General features: G+C 31.3%; 1 protein-coding gene across 3 annotated transcripts; it reads right to left on the reverse strand.

Moving 5' to 3' along the window:
* Positions 1-487: 487 nt before the first annotated feature.
* Positions 488-18772, reverse strand: LOC145040990 (callose synthase 2-like). Of its 3 annotated transcripts, XM_078988875.1 has the most exons (43): positions 18553-18771; positions 17879-18118; positions 17409-17509; positions 16597-16715; positions 16420-16513; positions 15526-15636; positions 14376-14492; positions 14205-14297; positions 13466-13557; positions 13263-13389; positions 11853-11990; positions 11697-11773; positions 11533-11617; positions 11325-11447; positions 11081-11198; positions 10551-10885; positions 10088-10140; positions 9939-9999; positions 9750-9831; positions 9601-9650; positions 9429-9515; positions 9201-9335; positions 9010-9101; positions 8825-8909; positions 8562-8722; positions 8241-8364; positions 8060-8160; positions 7842-7968; positions 7618-7769; positions 6423-6532; positions 6219-6344; positions 6046-6114; positions 4936-5125; positions 4662-4818; positions 3994-4113; positions 3788-3903; positions 3631-3714; positions 3446-3558; positions 3143-3372; positions 2275-3069; positions 2139-2189; positions 1033-1218; positions 488-906 (listed from the first exon to the last, which is right to left on the reverse strand). In XM_078988875.1, the coding sequence occupies exons 2-43, from the start codon at positions 18066-18068 to the stop codon at positions 655-657; spliced, it is 5829 nt and encodes a 1942-aa protein (XP_078845001.1). In that variant the 5' UTR covers positions 18069-18118; positions 18553-18771; the 3' UTR covers positions 488-654. The 3 variants fall into 3 exon arrangements, with proteins under 3 accessions (XP_078845001.1, XP_078844993.1, XP_078844998.1); XM_078988867.1 differs by having other exon boundaries at positions 9010-9335; positions 18553-18772; XM_078988872.1 differs by having other exon boundaries at positions 6219-6532.
* Between the last annotated feature and the right edge of the window lie 297 nt (positions 18773-19069).

Raw genomic sequence — 19069 nt, forward strand, 5'->3', positions numbered from 1 at the left:
AAAAACATTTGACGTTAGCACTAATGTTGGTCGGCAAGGATTAAGAGATTAATTAGCTAGATGAAAATTAATCAAGAACCCTAAATTACTATGTACAGGGAAAAAAATTATTTTGGACGAATCACTTCCCTTTTAATTTTGAATTATGATTGTAAACAAGGATATGTTAATTATTTTTTGAGCAAACATTACAAGAGAAGGTTTAAAAAGAAAAGTTACTAAATACATCAAGAACATATATTTCAAACCTTATGTCCAAGCAATTGCAAATACTCAATAACTCAATAAGTTAGAATTGAACTTTATTTGATGAAATGAAGTTTAATTATCTAATCCATTGATTATTTCAAATTTGAATGATGTTAGGGATTCGATTGTTTGTTAGAATAATGTTTTCAACATATTTGATCCATATTAAATCCGTAAAAGTCCCCCTATAGTCTTAGAAAGTACATAAACCATGTCCTAACCTACAACACCACATACATAATAAGAAATATACACTTGGATACAAATCCCACTTCCCATATTTACAAAATTTATTCAATAACAACTCAACTCAATAGGCAAGAAAAATAAAAACATAAGATTACTATACATCTTACAAATAAAAACTCACATCTTAATTCACGTATGCAATTTACATAAATGTATTTACTCCTTGTTGTCAGAAGACCGATCTTTCTTCTGTCCACCACCAAGAATACGAGATATCTGTAGACCTCTACTGAACGCTTGATTGAAAAGCATACGTGTTTGGAATTCTGACACAAATGGAAACCATGCAAGAAATGCAACCGGGGTGAATAAAAGTAACCCCATGATTATCTCATAGTATTGTGCTAGGGTTCTAATCGATGACCACAGTCCAGATCTTCGCAAAAATGGCCTCAAAGCTTGTGATATCTAACAACAGATAAACAACACCGATTAACATCACTAATAGTAATATAACCCTGCCACGTCAGCAAAAATTGGAGAATTCTGCTGAGGGGTGATTTTGTAAATACGGTTAAGAAAAAAAATACTAACCAGAAGTAGTCCCCAGCCAGTAGGGAGGAAGGCGAGGATGCATACGACTATGTCCTTGATTGTCATGTGTGGAAGTGCAACCAATGTGATTAGAGTAGAAGCAAATGCAACAACTATGAAACCATTGATTAATCGGAAGAGAAGTTGATAATCAGCGCTAAGGGTTTTTCTCCAATATGACATGGCCTGAAATTAGATGTAAAAAGTCAAACAGATTTCATATGTTGGTCAAAAAACTTATAGGTTTGAATTTTTATATATAAATGTTTCATAGATTAAAGCTAAAAAGAGACCACGTTTTTTCAAGGATTATATATAAATTAATATATTACTTAATTATGAAATAATTAACATTACAAACTACACATTAATCATATGTATTATATTTTTCTTAATATAATGTTTGCTTTGTATTAATAATTATGCCAGATTCCATAAAAACCACTATATTTTGACTTTTTTTTGGTTTAATCAACGAAAGATTTTTTTCTGGATAACCAATTAGTTTATTTATTTATTTTATTTTTTTTCGAAAAAACCACTGTAAGTATTTCTTGGTAATGCATTGCAAAAAGAGATCGTTGGAAAAAAATTTCTTGTTAAAGTTACTTAAATTTTTTTTTTGAAACTATAATTGTTAAATCACAAAAAAATAAATAAATAAAACTGAAGAGAGAAAATTGAGAAAATTTCTAGTTGAAGTTATTTTAAAAAAACATCCAAACTATAATGGTTAAATCACAAAAAATAATATATATATATATATATATATATATATATATATATATATATATATATATATATATATATATATATATATATATATATAAAATCTTCCTATGGTTAAAGTTAAACTGAAGAAATGGCAAACTATAATGTGTTTTCTAGAATTCAAAGTTTCATGTAGAGTTTTTTGTTTAAAAAAAAAAAAAAAAAAAATCAAAAGTCTTGGTGATTAAACCAGAGAATATTTTTCCATAGTTAAACCGAAAGAAAAAATTCAAACCACGTCGTCTTTGATTGAATTTAGCCTAGTAAATAAAATAAAATAAAATATATCTTGTAAACTTTACTTTCTTATGTTAAATCTATTCAAAATATATTACCTTCATTACGAGTAATACTCCAATGAGCACAAGCCACGAAATCCCATAAACCTACACAAACAAAAACAAAATCCAAACAATCAAAAAATCACCAACTATCAATCAACCAAAAATAACACAATCACAAATCACATACCAGAAAACTTTTACTCTCAGTCAAACTCAAATGATACACAAGTCCAAACTGATAAATAAAAAACCTCAACGCCAACAAAATCTCCATAACAGTCCCCCTAACCCCAGACGCCACAAGATGTTCCTGTTCTTTCTCCCACCACGACTCCCAACTCTTATCCACCGAAACCCCAATTCCCCCTCTATTACTAATCCACTTACTCCAATCAGTCCAATCATCCACAATCTTCTGCCACTCAAACCCCGAAGGATTAAACAAAAACGGTGCAAAAAGCCACGATCCCACCATAAACCACATCGAAATCGTAATCAAAATATACGCAACCGATCCCCTATACGATTGCCCAAAAACCTCATACACAACAAGCAAAATCAAAAGCTCGATTCCTTTCACGAAATGGCTGCGTGAGTAGAGTCGGTAGTTTTCGGCGAATTTGGCGTGGAAGACGACGAATCCACGGCCTGTGGCACGGTACTGTGCGCCGCCGTGGAGGAGAGTCCGGCCGTAGTAGTGCGTTTTGGTGCCGAGGGAGAAGGTGAAGAAGACGGAGGCGAGTTGGAGTTGCATGAGGATGAAATCAGTTAGGGCTTTGTGGAAACCGCGTTCGAGGCCGATTTCCATCATCATTGGAAGCGCCATGAGGAAGCCGATTTGGACGAAGGATTGGGATGCGAGAGCGACTTGAAGGGGTTTGTCGTTTACGACTTGTTTGTTTGTGCTTAATTCTCTTTCGAGTCCACTTAGAACAAGGTATAGGCGTCCGTAGAGAAACACGTATACAATAAGCACAGTTACCTGAGATAGAATAGAACACAAGTTTATGGTTCCATTTGTATATGCTTCGTTGAATTCAACTTTAGAATCTTACCAATGTATTGAAGTAAAATCCAACAGTAGTGAAGTAGCAAGAGAGCATGCGAAAGAAATCAAAACGGTGTCCAAGTCTATAAATATCTCGACTCATTGTCTGTTCTCCATTTCCATTTGCAATCTTTGCTTCAAACAATGAGATCTGATTCAAACCAACATCTCTTCCTTTTCCAACTTGTATGTATTCATGATGAGTAACATTTCCACCACGTAATGTAGAATTAAAACCTGAGAAATAATGAAATATTAAAAATGTGAAAAAAATATATAAAAATGAAATATAAAAGAAGAAACGACATGCCTGCAAAGATGTCTTCACTGAGGTTAACGATTTTGGAAGCTTTGCTGACACCACCTCTGGTTAGGTGAAATAGTCTATCGAATACATCTGGATGCCCGTAGTGGAATCTCACTCTGAAATGAGCAGGGGTAAAATTGGTATTAAAACTATTTTTCAACATAATGTAAAAAGATTGTAAAGCTTACTTTAAGGGGTTGGCTAATAATCTTTGTCCAATGGTTACAAAACTTGTCTCTTGATTTGACATAAACCACGCAAGAGAAGAAACACTGAAAGCATAGTTAAAAAAAGGTTAATACTTAATATTAATAAATAAACCAAAAAAAAAAAAATGTTATTTACCTGCCAGTGAAAATATGTTCCCTGAGGCCAAGGATAGTTGGGGTCCGGACGCCATGTGTGACAAGAAACTCTTGAAGCAAATTTCTCATTTTAAATGCTTCTTCCATGTAGTTATCCTGTTGAATTTATATATGACAATAAATATTAAGCTAATTTAAATAAAAGAGTGTAATTAATTAATAAGAAAAAATTGAAAGCATAGGTACTTGGTTCATATCAATTGTTTGTAGGCCTTCTCCACGTGTAAATATTATTGCATGGTTTTGGTTTTCTGGTTTTCCCTCTCCCAGTATCGCGGGTCCCGGAAGTTTTATACGATATATAACCTGAAAAAAAATAATAAATAATAAATAAATAAATTGTCACTTCAGTGTATATATATATATATATATATATATATATATATATATATATATATATATATATAAATCTTATACAACACAAGTTTTATTTAACCTTTTAACAGATTTTTGGTTTTGGACCATTTTGGTCCTTATTTTACTGTTTCATGGTGTTTTTTGTCCCTTCAGTTTCAGACTGTTAGGCTCATTCACTTGAGTTCCACATAAGGGCATTTTGGTCTTTTCGCTTGTACAATGGCCATATGTTCATATGGAAGAGCTTCCCTGATTCGAACTTTAATGATATTAAAAAATCCAGGAAGACAATTCTACTAGTACCACCCACCTCAAGGAAAAGACCAAAATGCCCTTGTGTACAAGGCATGAGAATGGGGTTAACAGGATGAAATTGACAATGTGAGTGAGAGGGACCAAAAACGTAATGAAAGAGTGTAATATGGACTAAAAAGGAAAGAATACAAAAAATAAAAGAATCAACTAAGCAGCACATGGACGAAAATGCCCTTGTGTACCTGATCTTGGTTTTGAACTGGATCAGAGGAATCAGCAGACTTTGGAACAGCTTTCACAAGAACTGAATAAAAGGAAACTTTGTCCACCACTTTTTTTGTTTTTTCATTGCTGGTTTCTTCAACCTCATCAATGAAAGCAACACGAAGAGAAGGATATCTGATCATCAATGTAACCATATACAAAAAAAACAAACATGTTAGAACATACAATACAAAAAAAAAATCATGATTCTATTATTGCATTTAAACATATAATAAATTTGATGATTCATACGTTGTCATGAGTCTGAGAATGTCATGAGCATGAGCAAGGCCTGCTCTTTTCTGGATTCCATATTGTTGGCATGAAACCACATATGAGAACTTCATATCAACCACTGCTTGACATTGTGTCCATAATGATCTATTGTTGCTTAGATATTCTTCAGTGTTGGATTCAGCAGCTTTGTAACCTTTCATCAATTCTAAAAAAAAAAAAAAAAACGAGACAGAGGGAGATATTGTATGATTTATATGACATGCTAATGTTAAATACCATGAAAAAAGCCATGGGAACAAAGAGAAACAGTTTAGTTGAAAGGAATTGAAAGACGAAGGAATGGAATAAGTCATTACATTTCGTTATTTACAAAACTAGTAAAGTGAACAAACATGAATACCCAAATAAGATTATAATAAAGAAAAAATATTCTCTCGTTACTTTTAGAAAAAAAAAAAAACAAAATTGTGAAATATTTTATGCCACTATAAAAGACCTTATATTTTGTGTTTTTTTCTGGATTAAACCTCAAATTTATTTTTTCCTGAAAAAGACCTTGTATTTTTTTCATTTTCTCCGATCTAACCCTTTGTCATTTTTATCCAAAAAAAAAAAATTGTAAAATGTGAGGGTTTTTCGAGAAAAACTAAAAAGTTGAGGGTTTATTTGGGAAAGGTTAGAAGGTTGAGGGTTTTTCTAGAAAAAAAAAAGTTGAGGGTTTTTTCCGTAAAAAATATAAGGTCTTTTTTAGGCAAATAATAAAGTTGAGGTTTAATCTGGAAAAAACAAAAAATATAAGGTCTTTTATGAGATTAACACTAAATTTAAAAATAAGAATGGGTTGAAAACTTAAAATGCAATTTAAAAAAAAAAAAAAAAAAAAAACAAGCCTAAGGAATGAAAATTAAAGAAATGGAAGGAATCAAAGATTCTATTCCATCAAGCAAATCAAACAACTTTTTTCATTCCAATGGAATAAATGATTTATATAGCATGCTAATGTTAAATACCAAGGGAACAAAGAGAAAGAGTTTAGTCGGATGGAATTGAAAGACGAAGGAATGGAATGGTCAATTCCATTCCTTCTCCAATTCCATCATACCAAACACAAGCTTATATACTTACCATCATCTTTTGCCATGTCAAGGAAAGTCTGAAGTTCCAATGCTTGTCGATAGTACATCATGCCTCTAACTAATTTTCAGACAAATTTAAAACAGAAGATGATAATCATTTATTTCTCAAATTTCAAAATTCAAAATTCAAAATTCATCAAAAGATCATATAAATATAAATACCAGTTTTAGTTAGCGTTTGGCCTCTATATGATGCCCAATGGCGAAGCTCTTCTTCCATTTCTGGATTACCTTTCATTTCATCTTCATGTTTGTATCCCACCCTTTCTAGAAAATTCTCCCATTCATCTGTATATATATATTTACTTAGAATCATATCACATGGATTTAATGACAAAAATAAATAAATAAATAAAGTAAACTGACCTGGGAAAATTTTCTGCAAGTAAAAAAGGATAGAAACTCCATCTTCATTTGGCTTTTCCAATGCATCCATTGAGAAAAGAACATCCTCATTGAAGTAGGGAGTAAGAACCCTTAGATAGAAAAAGTAGTACAAAAAGAATATCAATATGTGTTTTTCCCAAAATGCAAAATACTACTTTTATATGATTTATTGTTAAAGCATTGTACTTTGTAAACTCTATCCATTATAGCAAAAGGATAGGAAAAAGAATATATTCATTCTTGAAAATTGGTAAAAGAAAATTTTAGGCCAAAGTGTTCTATAACTTTATCTCCTATGTGAGCAATAAGATGACATTAAAACCTGTTAATTTGTGTCATATCATCAAAATCTCAATCTAAGGTTACCTTCTCCTATATTATGTAAATTTTTTTAAGTATAACGCTCTAGTAAGAAATAATATGAATGTATGATATTATAATAAAAAAAAAAATGGAAAGTATAGAGTTATTTCTTGCATTTAGGTTGCGTTTGGCATGCTACAGCTAGCTTATTTTTTGAGCTTTTTTAAGTTGTCATGTTTGACAAGCCAAAAAGTAGCTTATAAGCTAGCTTTTTAAAAAGCTACTTAGACTAGCTTTTTAAAATTTTACCAAATATACCCCTTAATTAATTATAGAAACACGTTCTTTTATATGTCATTTTATATATTTCAGCTAGTTTTACCAAACACCATTTTTTATCAGCTAGTTTTTCAGTTATCAGCTAGCAGCTAGCTTTTCAACTAATACGCCAAATGCTAGTTTCTAAATGTCCTTTTATGTCATTTTATATATTTCAGCTAGGTTTACCAAACACCATTTTTTATCATCTAGTTTTTCAGCTAGCAGCTAGCTTTTCAGCTAATACGCCAAATGCTAGTTTCTATAAATGTTGTTTTTGACTTGCTAACTATATACAGGACCCACAAATGGAAGTGTCTAGATCACAAATGCTAGTTTCTATAAATATTGTTTTTGAGCAATATCTATTTTGTGATTTACCTCAAATGCTAGTTTATATAAATATTGTTTTTGACTTGCTAACTATATACGAGACCCACAAATGGAAGTGTCTAGATCACAATAATCAAAGGATGTATTATAAGTGTTCCAAATGACGTTTATTTTCTGATTATATTTATTAAATAGTAAATAAGGTACAAAGTAAACTTACGAGAAAGATATCATGTTTCTAACTTTGGGTGCTTTAGGCATATCCATAAACAATGAATTTGAGAAGAAAGAGATTCGCCTTCTGGCTTCTATGTTTGAAGGTACATCCATAGCAGATTCCTTTTCAGTAAGCAACAGATGAAGCCTTCTTATCTGGAAACAATATTAATAAAAACATGGTTTACAAATAATGAAATAAGATAAATGTTTGGAGTAAAAACTCACTTTCTCTTTCCAAGCATCTATTTCTTTTGTAACAGGAAAATTAAGAGCTGCAAAGAATTTCTGATATTGTTTATCTTGTTGAGCTTCTTGGTTTCCATAAGCACCACCATGGTTTGATTCCATCAAACTGTATTTGGGAAGCAAAAGAATTTAATTAATTAACTAATTAATTAATAATAGTTATTGAGGAATGTCAATTATGCAACTTGAGAATTAACCTAGAAATTGGTGCATCCCTCATTATGTCTCTTGTCATAATCTCCAACATATTAAGTAATACAATTACAACACCATCCTTGTCCCCTTCTTCATTTTTCATCTGTAGAAAAAAAAAGATTGTGAATTAAGCAAATATCTTTAAAAAAAATATGTTACTGAAGTTTTAAGTAGTTTACTTACCAAAAACTCAATAAGCTTAACAAATTGAAAAGTGAGGCTAGGTAGGGCCCGCATATCAAACTCATTTAAAAGATCTCCCTTGCCTATGAGCGTGTCAACCGTGTTGAATATCTCAGTCAAAACACTGAAAATAGTCAAACCACATTAAAGGGCAAATTAGTCAAATATAAAACAAGGCTAAATGAAGAAATAGCAACATACTTTTGTTGCTTTTTATCCGATGATGTTGCTATAATTGAGAAGATTTTCAAAGTAGAATGCTATAATGAACAAATCAATATTCAATAGTGAAAGGACTAGAATGGTAATTTATTTACATACTTCTTTTCACGATCCCCTAAAACAAGAAAATTGAGAATATTTTTGCATGAAGCATAGCATTCGCGAACTGCATAGTCCATATAACTGTCTGAATTCAGCCTCTTTTTCAGTTCAGAGTACCTCCCATTACTGTCTTTTGCCATATCCAATGCTATAGGAAGCTGCAAAATCACCATTAAAGATGTCAATATATATATTTAATATATAATATATATTCCCTAAAAGATTGATAAAAAGAACATCATATGGAATGAGTAAGAAACCTTGCTAGCAAGCAAAAATGGAGGCCACTGAATGAGATCCAAATCAACATCTGTCCAGTATGGCATGAGTAACAGAGCCTTTTCACTAATAGCCATAACAAAATCCATGTAGAAACCAGTAAAAAAAAAAAGGTTTTTTAAGTGATATGAAAGTATGAAATGATTTAAATCCTGTAGAACAAAACCTGTCATTTATCAAATCCTCTTCTCTGAAACTTGTAATGATTTTATTCCACATTTGAGCAAACCTTGCTGCCTCACCTTTATCAGATGTGTTCTGAAATAGATACATACAGTGATAAGTATAAGAAAAGTCAAAGTCAAAAGAATGTGTACTTTGTAGTTGGTTACTAATGAGAAGATGATAAAATTTAACCTTAGTGATTCTACGTGATAGAGTAGCCTTGAGTCCCTTTTTAGTCTTTTCACTATTTTCTGCTGGAATTAACCATTTGTTAAAAGCAAATGGCAGTTGTTCAAACCTACTTCTCAACATTTCCAGTGTTCGTATCTGAAAAAAGAAGAAAACATTTGACAAATAAGAAAACAAAATAAAAAAAACAGAAACAAGATGTAAGAAATAGTTAAAATTTAAAATACCAACCTCTCCAAGACGCCTAAATGCACCATAGAAACCACCAAATATAGTTGAAAAGATAGCATACCAAATTTGTGTATCCATGAAATATACCTGTTGAAGATAAAATTAAAAGTTCCAGTTTAAAAACTTAGAGGAAAGTGATAGAAGAAAATAAATAAAAGTAAAAGTAACATACAAGAATGATAGGAGCCCAAAGTGCAATGACAACACCAAGATTGTTGCTAGCTGAAAAGAGGAAAAAACAATGTGGAAATCATAATCAACTTCATTTCATGGTGTAACTAATTACTAATGGTCATGTTTATTATATGCACAAAAACATACTTTGGGGGAAGAACTCATGCCATTGGTAACGTCTTATGTGAACATTCATAATTGCTTTTGTAGGACCCACTAGAGGCTTTATCTGTAATATAAGAAAAAATATAAATAAATAAATAAATTATTCTCACTAAGACTATAACAAGTGTAGATAAGTGTTGGAAGAAAAAGATTTAAGAACATGAGAAACACCTCTAAGTAGTAGCTGAAAGCTAACTTTGCCACTAAGAGGATAACCCAAAAGAATGTGTACCTAATAAAGAACATTTTTAAGTATATATAGTTATATATATAACAATTTCAGCCAATATGCAAATATGATTTTATTAAGGAAGTCCTACTTGATTAGGGAAAGAGGATCTTCATGCATTCCCCTCCCCACATAAAGTGGAAGCTGCAATTTTTTAAAAACTGTTAAAAACAATATTCTGAATGGTTAATGTCACTATTTAGCAACCAATTATTCCCATTTTGCTATTTAAGTCCCTAATCTTTTAATTTTACTCAATATCTCACTAAACATCTAATGTGTTTTCAGTTACACCATTGACCTAAGTGGCATCATGGAAACAAAATGTTCACATTATATGTCCACATGGCGTCCATGCGGATTGCCACATGGACACAATTTGAACCGTTTTGCCAATTGTACGCCACGTAGGATGCCACATAGGATCGCATGGTGTAATTGAAAACACATTAGAGACCTATTTAGTGCAATTAAATGATTGGGGGGTTTTGAACAACAAAAATATAACAATTTTAAATATAAAAAATTTATATTTTGGAAGGTTTTTTGTGTACCTGTGACCACCACATGATGAATCTGACAATTCTGTAATTTGATCTCTCTAGTTTTCTACGGAAAAAAGGTAGGAGGAATAATGATGCTGAAAGCATGTTTGGAGACAAGTAAACAACAATTGCTAAAATGAACAAAGAAGGGGAACTTGGTCCACTTCCAAACCAACTCTTCATGGTTTGACCAAATCCAGAAGGATTGTTCAAACTATAAGAATATGTAATTGGTAAAACTATGACCCAAGCTGCTGCTGAAAGTGTCTTCAATATGTATCGAAGCTTCACGTGAAATGACATGCTAAACCTTGCTTTCCACATCATCACCAGATCAATGACAGCTGGAAAAGGGAACAACAATAGTTGTATTAGAGTTATAGACATTTTTCCAACAGTAAGAGTCTTCATGGTGATAAAGTGAATGTGTATTTGTAGACCTTTGCTAAGTTTTTTTATATGAATTGGTAGACCTATTAGGTTTGACTTGAAAAAGTCAAAATCGATACTGCAAACAGAGTATGTGATTAGTTAGTTACCTTGTCCAAGTTTCAAAATTGCTGCTGTTATGAAGATGCTCAAAACTTTCTTGAACACTTCTCCATCAAATACAGAGCCTAGTTTACCAGATCCATTCCATGCTATAATAATCATTGCCTTCAGTTGGTAGTTTATGTTAGCCATGAGAGAAATTATTGTCAATATAACAAAGCTAAAGAAAGCATTATAACTTATAACACACAAAAAAAAAAAAAAAAAAAAAAAAAAAAACAATAAGATTACCTGTAAACATAAAATGAAAAAGCTCCACATCCTATCAAAACTCCTAAATATATGCCAGTATGAATCTATCTCAACAAAATTGATCTTCCCTACCCACCTCCTACTACCAGTAGGTTTTTCCACCTGACAATAAATAAACAAAATGGGTTAAAATAAGAATCTGATACAGGAAGTTATTTTTTTTTTTTAAAAGTAAAATAATACTCACCTCATCCTCTTTAACTTCATCAGGCACATGAAAGAAATCAGCATCAGCACGCATTGGCCATCCTATGCGAAAACAATCAACTGACCTAAAATGTTACATCAACTTAGCAACATAATTAACAAAAAAATTGAAATTTGATTCAAGATTTATGAAAAATGAGATACCAGAAGTACTCATTCAGATCATCATAATTTCTCCATTGAGAATGCTTTGTCTTTCCTCCTTTGCTTTTATGAGCTTCCTACAAGGAACAATAAAATGAGAATTATGAAGTGTAAGTCTAGAACTTACATGAAATTAAAAGACCTTTATGTACACACCTTTGCAATTGTATTGTAGATAGGAGTCACAACTTTCATCAAGAATGCCTCTTTTTCACCTCCATATGCAGGTTTAATATTCTCACCAGTTACAGAACTCACACTTCCAGCCAGCAAACCATAAAGTTCAAATGCCATCTGTGAATATAAAAAGTAAATTACATTTTTGGACACTGAAAATAGCTATTTCTTTCGATGTTGATCCTTATTTGAGGTTTTTGTACATTTTTGGTCCCTATGCCAAGTGAAATAACAATTTTTGGGACTAAAATTGCAAAAATCAGCTATACTTGGGGACCAAAAAAGTCATTTTACTCGGAAGAGGGACCAAAACGTTACAAAAAACTCAACTAAGGAGAAGAACTGCAATAAAAAGGTTTTTGGGACCAAATTTTAAATAATTAGCTATACTTAGGGACCAAAGTTATAATTTACTCGAATATAGATGGAAAGGTAAATAAGGTTTCTAAAATTACTTCAATGTTGGTCCTTATTTGAGCTTTTTGTATATTTTTGGTCCCTGTCCCAAGTGAAATGACAATTTTTGGGACCAAATTTGCAAAAATCAGCTATACTCAGGGACCAAAAAGGTCATTTTACTGGTAAGAGGGACCAAAAACGCTACAAAAATCTCAAAATAAGGAGCAAAATTGCAAGAAAAGCTTTTTAGGACCAAAATTTTAAATAACTAGCTATACTCAGGGACCAAAATAGTAATTTACTCGAATATAAATGAAAAGCTTAATAAGGTTTCTAAAATTACTTCAATACTGTTGGTCCTTTTGAGGTTTTTGTACATTTTTGGTCCCTATGCCAAGTGAAATGACAATTTTTGAGACTAAAATTGCAAAAATCAGCTATAATCAGGGACCAAAAAAGTCATTTCACTAGGAAGAGGGACCAAAAACGTTACAAAAACCTCAGATAAGGAGAAGATCTGCAATAAAAAGCTTTTTGGTACCAAAATTTAAATAATTAGCTATACTCAGGGACCAAAATTGTAATTTACTCAACTATAAATGAAAAGCTTAATAAGGTTTCTAATATTAATTCAATAATGCTGGTCCTTATTTGAGGCTTTTGTATATTTTTGGTCCGTGTCCAAGGTGAAATGACAAATTTTGGAACCAAAATTGCAAAAATCAGCTCTACACAGGGACCAAAAAAGTTGTTTTACTGGGAAGAAGGACCAAAAACTTTACAAAAACCTCAAATAAGGAGCAAAATTGCAAGAAAAGAAAAAAAAAACCTTTTTGGGACCAAAATATAAATAATTAGCTATATTCAGGGACCAAAATAGTAATTTACTCGAATAAAAATGAAAATGTTAATAAGGTTTCTAAAATTACTTGATGTAAAAGAATAAAAGGAGTATTAGAAAGAGCATAAGAGGATCATAATAATGCATACATGGTGATAGATGTAGCAAAGGCATTCAGGCATAAATCTCAAGTTTGCAGCTTCACCCCATATAAGAAGATACAAACCCATGTATAAAAGTTTCCTTTGTTGCCTTTCTTTTTGAATATTTGGGAACCTGAAATACAACAATATTGTGAAACTAAAAAACCAAAGGGTCAATAATAAATAACCACAAAGAAAATTAAACTCACGTAAGACTATCTTTGCGACCCAAATATTTGCACCACTTCAGGTAATTTTCAAAAAGTTTATCCATCACCTCATCAACTGCCACATCATCCAACTATTAAAAAAAAAACAATTTGCAAGAATGTCAGCAGAAATGAATTAATATGTAAGTATGTACATTAAAAATAGAGTAAATTACGAAAATGGTCCCTGTATTCTCTGATTTTACTGTGTTTAGTACAAAATCTGAAAGTTTTCTTTCAGTTTTGGTCCTTATTTTCCTGGAATCTTGAAATAAGGACCAGACTATGAAACCTTGAAATAAGAACCAAAAGAAAGTCCTATGGACTAAAAATCGATATGAAACATTGAAAGAAGGACCAGAACTGAAAAAAGTTTCAGTTTGGATTAAACACAGGAAAAATCAGAAAGCACAGTGACTATTTTTTGTAATTTACTCTTACAAATATTTAAAGCCAGACTCTGTAGTAAAAGACCTTAGATTGTTGGCCAGTCTTTAGTAATTGTAAATTTTGGTCCTTATTTTAAGGTTTTATATCGAGTTTGGTTCCCAGAATCTTGAAATAAGGACCAAAACTGATATGAGACCTTGAAAATAAGGGCCAAAAGAAACCTTGAAATAAGGACCAACATTGAAAGAGGCTTCAGCTTGGACTAAACAAGGTAAAAACAGAAAGAACAGGGACTATTTTTGTAATTTACTTTTACAACTATTCAATGCCACAATCTGGAGTAAAATACCTTAGGTTGTTGACCAGTCTTTGGGAATTGTCGAATATGAACATTTGCAAGTAACAAGATCAAGTGTTCCCTTTGATTCGAGACACTATCTTTCTGAAAATCAATAAAAGTTACACCAAAATCATCAAAAAAAAAAACATATTTTATTGTATGAATTACAAAGCAACAAACCTGAAAACCAAACATAGCCTGTAGCCAATCCAATATGTCTTCATCTTCCTTTTTATTGTAGCCTTTTGGCCATGGTAGACCTCTGGTATTTCTGAGAGCAGAGACAGAAGCTTGTATCTACAAATTCAACAAGTAAAAATCTCTCTTATATTACATATGGGCAAAATGCAGCCACGAAATAGTGTAGACAGGGACCATTTTTGTAATTTTTTAAACACATGGATCGTTTCTGTTTGCACAGGGGCCTTTTCTGTAAATGTAAACTACAGGGACAACTTTTGTAATTTATTTTCTACATAGGGACCAAACCTGCCAACATACAAAAGTCTTAAACACATGGACTGTTGCTGTAAAAAAAATCTGCACAGGGACCTTTTCTGTAAATTAGGACAGTTTTTGTAATTTCTTTTCGGGTTTTATGCAGAAAAAAGTCTCATTATTTTGATAAAGTCCTTTAAAAAATTTTGAACAGAAAAGTCACAATTATTTAACATTTTGCCCAAATTAACAAAAAAGTCTTTTTTTTATTTTAACAGGAAATGACAGATTATGTGATTCTCCTAAAATAATGGGACTTTTCTGTTCAAAAAAAATCATTTAGGACTTTATCAAAAAAATTCCCAAAATAATGGGACTTTTCTGCATAAAACCATTTATTTTCTACACAGGGACCAAACCTGCCGAGATACAAAACTGTTGTGGCCAAAGTATGAAACCTAAAAGTATACTATTCGTTTCTCCTTTCTAATTAGACCTTTATAATAATATGGGAAAAATGCAAGAAATAGCAATGTAGCTTCTAATTTTTCCTTATTACAGCATTATACTTACATTTTTTTCTTACTACAGTGTTGTACTTTCAAATTATTCCTTATTAGAGCATTGTAATTAAAAAAAAAAAAAAAAAAAAAAAGTTACCCATTATAGTAATAGGTAACCAGTTCATTTGAATTATAATGACATGGTACAAGTTAACAAGTTTTTATGCCATGTCATCATCCACATAGGATATCCAGCTGTAAATATTTGTTGATAGCTTCAAAATCCAAAAAATTATGGTGTGTTCTTCAGTTTATTCGATAAGAAATTAAATAATTCCTTACAATGCAAAAGGGTAGAATTGGAAAAGTAAAAGATTTTTGGAGCAAACCTCTGGATATGTCATAATAGCTTGATTAGAACTATCAGGATCAAGTGGAAGTATGTTATAAGGTGCATACATTCTTGTCTTCTCTTCAACCTTTGTGTTTGCTTCCAATATCTATAATTATAATTCACCAAAATTACATATAATATACAAATATACGTTTATATTAAAGGGTTATCTCATAAAAGACCTTATATTTTGTGTTTTTTCCATCTATCTTTATTTTTTTCATGAAAAAGACCTTATTCATTTTTTTTTGAAAAGACCATCAACTTTGTATTTTTTCCAAAAAAAAAAAAACAAAGAAAGAAAGAAAAAATTCAACTTTTTAAGTTTTTCCTGAAAAACCCCTCACATTTTACAACTTTTTAAGGGTTAATCTTAAAAAAGACCTTATATTTTGAGTTTTTTCCGGATTAAACCTCAAATTTACTTTTTGCCTGAAAAAGACCCTGTATTTTTTTCATTTTTTCCCAATTTGGCCCTTTTAGTCATTTTTTTTCCAAAAAAATTGTAAAATGTGAGGGTTTTTTCGTGAAAAACTAAAAAAGTGGAGGGTTTATTTGGAAGCATTTAGATGTTGAGGGTTTTTTTTGGAAAAAAAAATACAATGTTGAGGGCTTTTTCGGAAAAAAATATATGAAAACACAAGGTCTTTTTGAGGTTTAATCCAGAAAAAACACAAAATATTAGGTCTTTTTGGAGATTAACCCACCTTTTTTGGAGAAAATGACTAAAAGTGCCAGATTGAAAAAAAAAAAAAAAATACAAAGCCTTTTTCATGAAAAAAATAAAGAAGAGGTTTAATACGGGAAAAAACACAAAATATAAGGTCTTTTATGAGATTAAACCTTTATTAAATGAATTTCTTAAAAGAAGAAAAATATCCAATATTACCTCCTTTGCCACCTCAACTCCATCTATCTGATTCACAGCCTTTAATACCTCAAAAAGAACCGCAGCAGTTTGATAAGCTTTTGTAAGACGCGTACTGATGTCACAAGAAAACATCTACAATCAAGAAATGGAAAAAATACAAAAAAGACAAAAATACCCCTGAAGAGATACGATTACCGATCGGCTTTATCAGCATTTTGTAAGGCTTGAATGTACTTTCCATAATAATGGCGATAATAGCTTTGCATTTCACGAGCATCACTCTTTGTTCTCCCTGCTAATGTTGTTTGATCTTCCTAAAAATGGAAAATTTCGGATAATTATTAGATTTTCAATGATATGTTTGACCTATAAGAAAGGAAATAATGTTAAACAAGCATCAACTAGGTTAATATTAATACCCGTGTAAAACATGGCTTCACAACTTAATTAACAAAAATAATAAATAGTAAATGACTCACTATAAAAGAATAAACAACAAAATTCAAACCTATGTACATAAATAAAAACTAATAAATTAAAAAACAAATAATATTTAGATTGTAAATTGATATTTTAGTGAGAGATCCGACTATCAAATTTGGAGTTCCTAATTTCATGTTGATGAACGCATACTTATTATAACTATTTGAAATTCAAATTTCAGAAGTTTTAAAGCTTGAAGGGCATAATGGGTAGTTCACTTTGAAAGTTTTTATGCTATGGAGATGCCATGTGGCAATAAATTGACTCTTTTAGTAGAATAGGGAGATATGGAGGAATGTCTAAAGTTTCAAAAGATTTTTTGGCATAATACAAGTAGTTCTAGATAACGTTATATACTAACTTGTTGACTAATGGCATTGAAATGCCAAAATTTTATGAGTACATAATAATATCGTGTTGGTTCACCTCATGAATCATTTCAAGAAATACAGTAATATATATATATATATATATATATATATATATATATATATATAATTGATGGAAAAGAAGAGAAGACATACCCTCTCTAGGCGTTGAAGTAGAGCAGTTTTGAATTGACGAACACCACGACCACTTGATGTTGGATCTAGTCTATGAGCTTTCTCAAAGGCATAGAATCGACCTAATTAAGCATATGATAAGTTTCTTGATGCCTTTGCATTAAAGCAAGAAAAGTGAGCTAAAAAATTAATGATATACCCTACTAAAGAATGAGAACAAGAAGCATTTGGTTATAAAAATCATTGCATTTATTAGCACTACAAGACAAACTAACAAGTAACAAGATATCCAACTTATAATAACTTGCCCTAATTTTATCACAATATGAAGTAGCTTTATCATTGTACTCTTAACCCTTAAACCAATTGCAACCACAAGGCTAAAGCTAAAAACATAAAAGAATGTGTCCCAAAATAATATCATGGACAAGTATGGATTATTGAAAAGAATAAGAACATCTAGTCAGATACAGAAACAGATAAGTACTTACAAAGATAGCCAACCCTAGGGTTACTTGGTTCAACTTCATTAGCAACACGAAGAATAGGTGCTATTTCAACAAGAGATGAAGGCACCACTTCACTATCCATCATAGCCTCACCACCTAAATTGCCAGCTGTTTGAGTTCTCAGCAGCCTGCCAGGTGGCTGCTGATCAGATCCTCGTCTAGTGTAAGCCATTGTTTCTTCAGATTCTTCTTGCTGAAGAGCTTAAGTTCACTCTAAATCACCTGTTGTTATAGCAATTAGTATCATATAGAATACAGTTTTGATCAGATAAGCTTCGATTAGATAAAGAGAAAGAAAGAGAGAAAGAAGCTTTCAGTTATCCTAAAGTAGCACATGTTTGGCCAGAAAACAAAAGATCAACTTTCTATCCACAGTCAAACAGTGGACAAATTTTCGAAACTCACTAAGGAATCTTTGAAGCAAGAGCTTCAACTCTATTCAATTTGTCGTTATTGTAAGAAAATAATCGAAGACCTTAAGAAACCGAGTTCATCGAATATCTCAGATTCGTTAAAACTCTAAAATTCAATCTAGTTTTCATCGGAAAAGTTCAAATTCATAAAGTCAAAACCCTTAAAGTAACTTTATCTTCTTCGATTAGTGAATCTTCATACGATCATCGAATAACAAACGATGAAGACGATTATGAACTTACCAAGTAACTAACGCATCAAAGTTCCATAGAAACTAACTTCGCATGAGTAGCTACAGTAATTCTTTTTCAATAATTACATGGATTTTGTGTGTGGGGTGGTTGGGTGTATGGATAAGGAGACATCCAATCAGAAAAAGTAGCTGAAAACAAGTAAAAACTGAGAAGCAGCAAAGAAGCTTCACTGAGAACACATTTGAGAGAGAAAGAAAAACGGAGAAAGGGACGTTGGAGACCTTTGCTACTTTAAACAAAAATAAAACTAATTTTACACTTAGGTCTATAACTTTGGCTTTTTGTTAAAAAGCAATATAAATCATAAAAATATCCAAAAGAGTAATTACACGAAAGGTCATTATAGTTTAGGATAATTTACATGTTTGATCTCTAATTTATTTTTTTAATTTGAAAAGCCCTTATAAATTGTTATTGTTACGTATTTGCTTTTTGTCTTATCTAAAAAGATTATTTTGCCCTTGATTTTTTAATTTAGTAAAATAAACACTACCTCAACTTCAAC

This window comes from Lactuca saligna, chromosome 1 (assembly GCF_052625555.1).
Source record: "Lactuca saligna cultivar CGN05327 chromosome 1, ASM5262555v1, whole genome shotgun sequence".
NCBI lineage: Eukaryota > Viridiplantae > Streptophyta > Magnoliopsida > Asterales > Asteraceae > Lactuca > Lactuca saligna.